Source organism: Manihot esculenta, chromosome 11, assembly GCF_001659605.2.
Source record: "Manihot esculenta cultivar AM560-2 chromosome 11, M.esculenta_v8, whole genome shotgun sequence".
Classification (NCBI taxonomy): domain Eukaryota; kingdom Viridiplantae; phylum Streptophyta; class Magnoliopsida; order Malpighiales; family Euphorbiaceae; genus Manihot; species Manihot esculenta.
The window spans coordinates 10,855,615-10,866,448 of NC_035171.2; the positions used below are offsets into that span (position 1 = coordinate 10,855,615).

The window sequence follows — 10,834 nt, forward strand, 5'->3', positions numbered from 1 at the left end:
TTTTTCATAGAACTATAATTTTATTTTTCTTCTTGTATCATTTATATATATATAAGTAAAAAAATTTACTATAATGAAATCCATGAAAAACATAAGGAATCCATCGCAATCTAACTTTTGACAAGACACAACCTGAAGGGTGCATGCTAAGAGAAAAATACAAAGGAAGAGCAAAACAACGGACAAAAGCAAAATCAAACAAAAACAAACTAACCAAACAATTAGGACACGAAGCAGCAAAAAGTTAGGATTACATCAAAAAATTTAAACGACTTTTCAGAGAAAATCCCACCCTCTTTCCAAAAACTTTTTTAATACTAATGAAGTTTTTATAAATTAATCTTATTTATATCCTTTGTTTTTTTTAGCATTACAATTAAATAAAAATAAATTTTGTTTCAAAAATATTTTACACACATAAATTATTTTCTCGCCAAACAATAAAGTTTAATTATATAAAAAATTTCAGAAATTACGAGAAAGAAAAACCAAAATTAATTATCTATTGAAAATTAAATTTAGTGAGTTTGAAATCTGATTGATCCAATTAATATCATATAAATAAAATTATTACTTATAATTAGTATTTTCATTATCCTGATTAAAGATGATATCTTAAAATTTGTATATCAATTTTATTTTTTTAATTGTTAAATTTAATTTGATAAGCCTTTAATTGTTAATTTGCAACAAATAATATCGAAACATTTAAGATTCATGAGAATAATTTATAAATAGAAAATATTTTTTAAAAAGTAATTTATTTTTTATTATTTAGTTGTCATATTAAAAGAATTAAACAATATTAATATAATTTATTTTTTTTAATTCATTAAGAAAATTTTTTCACTATCTCCCAGACAAAAAAAAAAAATTTTCCTGAAAGTTATTGTCGGGGAGCTTTTGTTTTTTTTGAACAATTTATGCATGTGGGAACACGTCTACCACTCGCGTGCCATTATTCCACCAAACCTCGCCAACCAGCTTCGCATATATAATCAGCACTTGAGGCTGCCATTATTCCACCAGACCTGGAGCTTTCTTTAATTACTGCACAATCAAATTCCTTTGTTTAATTTGTTTTCAAGTAATTGAATATTATCAATGGCTGCATCAGTAGAGGAGATCAGAAAGGCCCAGAGAGCCCATGGTCCTGCCACCATCCTCGCCATTGGCACCGCCACTCCCTCTAACTGTGTCAACCAGGCTGATTATCCTGATTATTACTTCAGGGTGACCAAGAGTGAGCATATGACTGAGTTGAAAGAGAAGTTCAAGCGCATTTGTACGTTTATTTTTCCTTTTAAATCTTTTATTGCTAGATTTAAATTCGATTTTATTTGAGAATAAACTTTATAATTAATAAATAATAAATATTTATATTGAAATTTGACGTAAAATTAATTAAAATATATGAACATACAAATTTAGATATAATTTAATGATTATTTACTTATAGTTACATAAGCTTGAGCTAACTATTTATTCATATAAATTAAAATGAAAATCTACATGTAGTCCATTTCTCATTATTATTATCCTATTTGTGGTAACAGGTGATAAATCTATGATTAAGAAACGTTACATGCATTTAACTGAAGAAATCTTGAAAGAAAATCCCAATATCTGCACTTACTGGGAACCATCTCTTGATGCTCGTCAAGATATTATGGTGGTGGAGGTCCCTAAGCTAGGGAATAAAGCAGCAACTAAGGCTATAGAAGAATGGGGCCAACCCAAGTCCAAGATCACCCATCTTATTTTTTGCACAACCTCTGGAGTCGACATGCCTGGTTACGACTACCAGCTCATTAAGCTCCTTGGTCTTCGTCCCTCTGTCAAGCGATTCATGATGTATCAGCAAGGCTGCTTTGCCGGTGGGACGGTCCTCCGTCTAGCCAAAGACTTGGCTGAGAATAATAAGGGTGCTCGAGTTCTTGTTGTGTGCTCTGAGATAACTGTTGTCACTTTTCGTGGTCCTGCTGATACCCACTTAGATTCCTTGGTGGGTCAAGCTCTTTTTGGTGATGGAGCTGCAGCTTTAATTGTTGGAGCCGATCCTGACACTTCCATCGAGCATCCATTGTTTCAACTTGTGTCTACAGCAGAAACAATCCTCCCTGACTCTGATGGAGCCATTGAAGGACACTTACGAGAAGTGGGTCTCTCCTTTCACTTGCAAGACAGGGTTCCAAGTTTGATTTCAAAGAACATAGAGAAAAGCCTTGTAGAAGTATTCAGTCCAATTGGTATCAACAACTGGAACTCTATATTCTGGATAGCTCACCCAGGTGGTCCAGCCATTTTGGACCAGGTTGAAGCAAAACTTAGTCTAAAACCCGAAAAGATGAGAGCAACCAGGCATATTCTAAGTGAATATGGAAACTTGTCCAGTGCTTGTGTGATATTTATCTTGGATGAAATGAGAAAGAAGTCTTTAGAAGAAAGGAAAGTCACCACCGGAGAAGGATTAGAGTGGGGTGTTTTATTCGGATTTGGGCCTGGTCTAACGGTGGAAACTGTCGTGCTGCACAGTGTCCTCACAGAGACAGCAACGAAGTGAATTACTTATTCAAAATGAAGATAATATGAACAATGGTTGCTGGATTTCGTGGTAGGCAACTTAAAAGGCAGAAACGAAAAGAAAAATTTTATAATAAAAAGATGACATGCCAATTTAGCAGTTGAATAAGTTTATTAGTGAAATAAATTCTTGATTTTTTTTTTTAATTTTCATTTTTATTTTGGTCATACATCTAAATTTCATTTTGGTCTCTCAACTTTCAGAATCGTGTCATCACTGTCCCTCAAAATTTGCTTCTATATATTCAAAATTTCCATTATAACTATATACAAATTGTATTATTGTCTCCATTTAAAAATAAAATTTTACTTCATTAATTTATTAAAGCCTCATTTATTATACTCTAAATAAATACAAATATTTTTTTATTAAACTTAATAAATTAGTAGTCTTTCTAACTCATTACTTTGAAATTTTCTTGTTGAGAAGTAAATTTTTCATGAAATAATTTATTATTATTTTTAAATTCATGATAAATTAAGAGAAAATATTAATCAAATGAAATAAATATTTTAATTATTATTTTTGAGAAGTTGAATACATTAATTTCATGGAAATTTTAAGATTTAATCCAAGCAGCTTTTGGTTTTATTATCAGAAACTCAGCAAGATATATAGTGGATGGACGTGCTTCTGTCTTCTTGTGCTGTTCATCTTCAGTGGTAGAAGGCGTAGGCCTTCGATCAACGATTCAGTTTGTTATTTCTCGTGGAGCCATCAGGTCATGTTCAAAATTTGACTCCCTTCAGTTGAAACAATTGCTTTCAGCAAGTCCTTCTCATATTCATTAAGCAATCATTCAATAGCTTAATTCTCTCTGCTGCCATTCACTACAAAAATCTGTCGAAATAGTAACGGATATTAGTAACGGATTTAAATTCGTTATAAATTTATAACGGATTAGTAATGAATTTTATATTCCGTTATTAATTTTTATTATTTAGTAACGGATTAACAATCCGTTACTAAATCTGTTACTTAATAAAATTATTTATAAATTTAATAACAGATTTTGAAATCCGTTATAAATCCGTTACTAAATTAGCTAAAAATTAGTAACGGATTTCAATCAGTTAATAAATTTGTTACTAAATCGGTTACTAAATAAATAAATTAAATAAATAAAATAGTAACGAATTTAATAACGGAATGCAATATATTATATAATTAGTAACGGATTTAGTAACGGATTTAATCCGTTACTATTTTTTTAATAAAAAAATCAATTGTTTATTTTTTAAAATTCCAAATTTTTATTTTAAGTTTAGTAACGGATTTAGTCCATTACTAAATCCGTTACTAATATAAAAATTAGTAACGGATTAAGAAATCCATTACTAAAAGTTGGAGAATAATACCGTCTTTTTATTTTCGTTCGCCCGTGTTTTTTTTTTTTTAAAATTTAGTAACGGATTTAATACGTTACTAAATCCGTTACTAATCTAAAAATTAGTAACGGATTAAGAAATCTGTTACTAAAATTTAGAGAATAATACCGCCTTTTTATTTTTGTTCGCCCGCGTTTTTTTTAAAAAAATTAGTAACGGATTTAATTCGTTACTACATCCGTTACTAATCTAAAAATTAGTAACGGATTAAGAAATCCGTTACTAAAATTTGGAGAATAATACCGCCTTTTTATTTTAGTTCGCCCGCGTTTTTTTTTAAAATTTAGTAACGGATTAAATCCGTTACTAAATCCGTTACTAATTCGCGTATTTATACACTCACCCATTTTATCTCCCTTCACTTCATTCATTTTCTTTCTCCCCATTTTATTTCCCTTTCATTTCATTCATTTTCTTTCTCCTCTCTCTCCTCATTTCTTCATTTCTCCCTTATCTTTTTTTTTTCTTAATTATTAACTCCAATTTTTTTTCATTTTCTTTCATTTCCTTCAATTTTCTCTTCAATTTTCTTTCATTTCCTTCAATTTTCTCTTCAATATTCTTTCATTATTGATCTTTCTTTTATCACTTGATTTTTGTTTTATTTTCTCTCATATTTTTTTCTTTCATTTTCTTATATTTTCTTTCATTTTCTTTTATTTTCTTTCATTTTCTCTTCCACTTTCTATCATTTTCCCTTCCTTTTTCTTTCATTATTCATTCATTTACTTTCTTTTCTCTCATATATATACTCTAACCTTTTTTTTTACATTCTTTTGTATATCTTCATTTTCTCTTTATTTTTCTTTATTTTTTCTTCATCTTTCTCTCATTTTCTTTCTTTTTTCTATTTTTTCTTCCTTTTTTCTCATTTCCTTTAATTTTCCCTTTTTTCTTATTTGCTCTTCATTTTTATCATTATTTTTTATGACCGCTGGATTTCTTCACCCCGGATCAGGGGCTTGACCACAGCCAAAAGCCCATAACGTAGAGGCCCACGCACCTGATATGCACAACAAGTCTGGCTCATTCAACCTTCAAGACCGGGCTCAACCAAGCTTCTTCACTAAGATCGGCCTAGTCCGCGACCTGCAGGCCCTCTCCTCTCAGGCTCAGCGTCCGGCCCGACTCTCGGCCCAGCCCAGTATCCAGAGCCATACTCAGACAGCCTAGCAGATCCGCTCGAGCGTACGCACGGGGAGAATCAGAGGCCGTTACGCATGGAGCAGGCGGCTGATACCCTCGTACGCCCGAATCTGTATGTCAGAGACGCGTGTCCCAATCATGGAGAGGCCTTTCCACGTCACCAGCAAGCATAGCGAAATGGATAAAAGGGGAGTCCCCTCCCCAGAAAGTTCAAGTTTATTTTTCAATACCAAAACCCTTGTAAATCCTATTCTATTGGATCTCAGATCATCAATTGGCGCCGTCTGTGGAAAACGAAGGAGATCTTTTCATCACCGGAGTTTTCACTTTCAAAACCCACTGAGATCCATGATGGCAAACCACCAAGAAAGTAACCTTAACATTCCAAATGACCTGAGCTCTGCCTAAGATGGGCAGCAGTTCTCCTTTTCTAGCCCTACAACGTTGAATAACCAAACGCCTATCCCTCTTAATCCCTCGCCTAGCTTGGCAGGGAATATTCCCACCGTGACTCTGTCTAACCAGGACATTCAAACCATGGCTCTCCAGCTACAGACTATTGCTCACTGGTTAGGGCAGATAATGCAACAGAGGGGCCTTAGCACCCCAGTAAATGCACTCCCAGTAGTGGAGGAACCCAGAACCAATGAACCCCGACCTACCTCTGACCGCCTCCAAACTAACAGCCACGATGCCGGGGAAGAGGAAGAACTGGAGGCCCGAATCCATGGGAGAAGGGCAAGAGAGTTGATAGAAAATGAGGAGGCGGACAACTATTCTGCCGGAACAACTAGGGAAACGGGAACTGAAACAGAGGAGGAGGAATACAGCTGGGGCAAAGGATCCAGCCCGGAAGACGAGAAAATGAACCAAAAGCTGAAAAGGTTGAAAGAGCAGCTCTTAGCCGAGCTAGGTAAGAAAGATCAGAGCCAAACCTCCTTGCCAACTTCTTCTCCCTTCTCAAAGATAGTGCAGCAGGAGACCGTTCCCAAGAAGTTTATGATGCCGCCGATGGCGGCCTATAATGGAGCTGGTAACCCGAGAGAGCATGTCATGAACTATAAGACCTTCATGGAGTTGCAAACCCTGTCAGATGCCTTAATGTGTAAGGTGTTCCCAACAACGCTCTCGGGACCAGCGCGGGCGTGGTTCAACAGCCTGGAGGCCGGAAGCATTAAAAGTTTTGGAGATCTTGCCACCCGTTTCATCAGCCGGTTCATAGCCGGGGTGCCAGCAGATAGGAAGACGAGCTATCTAGAAACAGTGAAACAGAAAGAAGGTGAATCACTCAGAGAGTATGTCGCCCGCTTCAATACGGAGGCCCTGCAGATTCCCGAGCTAGATGAAGGAAGGGCGGTGGAGGCCATGCAAAAGGGAACAACCTCTGCCGAGTTCTTTGGTTCTTTGAGCAGGAAACCTCTGACCTCACTGGCTGAGTTGATGAAGAGGGCGGAGAAGTATATAAGGCAGGATGACGCCTTAGTGACGAGTAGATTTGCTAAAGGGATGGCAGGAAAAGAGAAAGCCCCAGAGGAGGGGAGGCCGGAGAGACACGGGAAGAAACATGGAAAGAGGCCTGAGCCGTACAAACAGGCCTGGGAGAGAAGGGATCAAAGGCCTCCACCTCCTCCTCGGGCTCTTGAACCAAGAGTGATCCCTCCTTGGGTTCCCGAGAAACCAACCCCCCTCAACGCTTCCAGAGCCGAAGTGCTCATGGCAGTCCAGGATAAGGAGTTCCTCCAGTGGCCCAAACCCATGAAGTCGGAAGCAGATCAAAGAAATCCTGACAAGTATTGTCAGTACCACCGGACACATGGCCACGATACGAATAACTGTTTTCAGTTAATCGCGGAGATTGAAAGGCTGATAAAAAGGGGGCACCTCAAAAATTTTGTGAAGAAACCAGAGGGACAGAGGCCTCAGCCTGGTCCGACAACTCAGACGCCTAGGAGAATAGGAGCTGGACCAGTGAATGATGGGTCCAGTGGGACCATCAACATGATTGTTGGAGGAACGGGAGGACGGATGAGCCGTCGAGGAAAGAAGAGAAACCGGGAAGGAGAGACCAGCAATAGTGAAGTCATGCAAATCGTTGACCACTCTCCCATGATCATCACTTTCTCCTCAGAAGATGCTCAGGGTATTCAGATGCCCCATGATGACGCGCTTGTCATTGAAGCCGTCATTCATAATTATCGGGTAAAGAAGGTCTTAGTGGATGATGGGAGTAAAGTCAACTTGCTGCCATACCGAGTGTTTCAGCAGATGGGAATTCCAGAAGAACAGCTAGTTCGGGACCAGTCACCAATCAAGGGGATCGGAGGAGCACCGGTACTTGTAGAAGGAAAGGTGAAGTTGGCTCTTACCTTGGGAGAAGCACCCAGAGCTCGCACCCATTATGAGGTGTTTTTGGTGGTCAAACTCCCACTGAGCTACAATGCGATTTTGGGGAGACCGGCGTTGTTCGACTTCGAAGCTGTCACTAGCATCAGGTATTTGGCACTCAAGTTCCCAACGGAAGAAGGAGTGGGAATGGTCCGGGGCAGCCAGGAAGAAGCAAGGGCGGTATACTTGGCCACAGTAACAGAGCCGAGCTCAACTGGAGAAGCACTCGACTCGGAAGTTCTGGAGGTTAGAGATGAAACAAAAGAAGCCCGAACAGAGCCAGTTGGAGAGTTGGAAACCTTCCCCTTATCAGAAGCAGATGAAAACAAGGCCTTCAGTCTTAATGCCAGCCTCACCAAAGAACAAAAAGGTGAAGTCATGGCCCTGATCCGAAGTCACGCGCCGACCTTCGCATGGAAGCCTTCAGACATGCCAGGAATTGACCCCAAAGTAATGACACACCGATTGAATGTCCTCCCCAAGGCCAGACCAGTAAAGCAAAAGAAGAGAGTAGTGGGAAGAGAGAAGCAGCAGGCCACCCGGGAAGAAGTGCAGAAGCTAAAAGAGGCAGGCTTTATTAGGGAAGTCATGTACCCACAGTGGTTGGCAAATCCTGTGTTAGTCAAAAAAGCCAATGGCAAATACAGGATGTGTATAGATTTTACCGACCTAAATAAGGCCTGCCCTAAAGATTGTTACCCCCTCCCTGATATTAATAAAATGGTCGACTCAACGGCCGGTTTTGATTATATGTCTTCTTTGGATGCTATGTCGGGTTATCATCAAATCCCAATGGAAAGGTCGGATGAGGAAAAGACCTCATTTATAACTGAAGATGGAACTTGCTGTTATAGGGCTATGCCCTTTGGATTGAGAAATGCCGGGGCAACTTATCAGAGGTTGATGAATAAAATCTTTAAAAACCAGATCGGTAGAAATCTGGAAGTATATGTGGACGATATGGTGGTCAAAAGTTCAACTTTCCAACAACACATAGCAGATTTGAGAGAGATATTTGGGGTGTTAGATCAATACAGAATGAAGTTGAACCCAGCAAAATGTGCCTTCTTCATTAGGGGAGGAAAATTTTTGGGGTACATGGTGAGTGGTAAAGGCATTGAGCCTAATCCGGAGAAAGTGGAAGCCATACTGAATATACCAGAACCGACCTGTGTAAGAGATGTTCAGGGACTAACCGGGAGAGTAGTAGCGCTTAACCGATTCATGTCGAGGTCGGCAGAAAAGTGCTTGCCATTCTTCAAAAAGTTGAGAAAAGTACCGAATTTCGAATGGACAGAAGATTGCCAAAAGGCCTTCATAGAGCTTAAGAAGTATCTTAGCTCGCCTCACGTGCTCAGCAGTCCCATAAAAGGAGAAGAACTTCTGATATATCTGGCGGCCTCAGAACAAGCAGTCAGCACAGTGCTAGTAAGGGTGGAAGAAGAAGAGCAGAAACCTGTTTTCTACGTTAGCAAGGTACTCAGAGACACTGAGGTCAGATATTCGAACATTGAAAAATTGGCTTACGCCTTATTGCTAGCAGTCCGAAAATTCAGAGTTTATCTAGAAGGCCACCAAGGAGTCGTGATGACAGACCAACCCTTAAAGAAGATTTGTAACGACCCGGAAATCCGACCCGTTACCGGCGCTAGGATCCAGATCGGCTTAAGGCCGCCGGGACCCGTAGCAAGCCTACATACCTCCTGTAAACCTGTGGAATCCCATACATAATAACATATACATGATCTGTAAAAATTTTTCTTTTCTATTATCCAAGCAAAACCTGTGCATGCACAAAATCATACATAAACCCCACACTGGAGTCCTCATCAAATACTCCAATGGGGTATCCTCATCATACATATCAGCCTGGATAATCATGGTCATTAACATCATTACTCACTAAACACTCTGTACATAATGGGGATTCACACACCTCTAGGTCAAGCACTACTATAATCCTCAATACATCATCAAATCATTCATTACATTACATGGTCATAAATACTCATTACATCATGTTCATGTCCACTACTATCTATTACAACATACATGACTTAACTTCACTCTAGCCGACTTCCTGATCTATCCTGTACCTGCAACTCTGGGGATAAAGGGAGTGGGGTGAGCTACTAGAGCCCAGTGAGCAGAATAAAAAAAAACATCAATTTAAATCATGCTTTCATGTATGCGCCATAACACAAACATTTCACAACAAGGATGAACTTGTCACCATTTAGCCCCTATCTCTCTTACTTATACATGCCGGGGGCGTAGAGCCGTAGCAGGCACACCCGGACTTCCATAATCTGTCATAGTGCCAGGGACGTAGAGCCGTAGCAGGCACACCTGGACTCACATAGGCTATCATGACATACAAGGGCTAATGGATCATTCAACATTCATCCACATCAACAACAAAGTATGCAATGCAACATATTCGTGAATTCTAATGCAAACAACCTAATATATCTCATGGCATTCATGATGCGTGAATCATGCTAAAACATTTCATTAATTTGCTTTAAAACTTAAAGTTTATTCCACTCACCTCTGGCTAGCTCTGAAGAGACTCTGAAGCAGCTGGCTCACTGCTGGGGGTCTCGGTTCCTCGGGTCCGAACCTACACAGGTGGACTCAAATGAGGGACCAAACATACATGAATATGACTCTAAAATACTCCCCAAAAACCCCCTAAAACATCCTGAAAACCTCACATGAAAACATGCAAGAAATGGCTGGACAGGGCACCTTCGGCGGCAGGTTCGGCGGCCGAAAGTCCCTCTGCAGCCGAAAGTCATGCAGGTTCGGCGGCACTTTCGGCGGCCGAACCTCCCAGACAGAGACGAAACTTGAGTTTCGGGGGCAGGCTTCGGCAGCCGAAACTGCCTCCACAAGGGGGTTCGGCGGCCGAAAGTCACTTCGGCGGCCGAACCTGAGTTTCTGCCGAAGGGCAGAAACTTGGCTCCCTTGTGTCCACAGCCTCCAAAACGCCTCAAAACATGCATAAACTTGTTTCTACACATGCATACACATATAGGGGTCTCAAACTATAATATACCCTAACTACAACACATTTCCAACATACATTGTTCAAATCACAACATAAACCCATAAACCTAACAACAAGCCTAAACATGCATTCTACCCCATCAACTTGCATAAAACTTTCATAAAACATAAAAGAAGCATAGATCGAAGCTTACCTCTTGAAGATCGAGAGGAAGAACGACCCTAGCTCGGAAAATGGAGGGATTTAGCTCCAAGACTTCCAAGCTCCAAACTTGCTTAAAAACACTCAAAAACTTTTGTGGAACCTTAAAACTCAAAG

General features: G+C 39.4%; 1 protein-coding gene across 1 annotated transcript; it reads left to right on the plus strand.

Annotated features, from left to right (window-relative positions):
- The first annotated feature begins 1,061 nt into the window (after positions 1–1,061).
- Positions 1,062–2,680, plus strand: LOC110625592 (chalcone synthase 2). The gene is made up of 2 exons (XM_021771228.2): positions 1,062–1,285; positions 1,557–2,680. Exons 1-2 carry the CDS (start codon positions 1,105–1,107, stop codon positions 2,561–2,563), a joined length of 1,188 nt encoding a protein of 395 aa, XP_021626920.1. The 5' UTR covers positions 1,062–1,104; the 3' UTR covers positions 2,564–2,680.
- Positions 2,681–10,834: the final 8,154 nt, after the last annotated feature.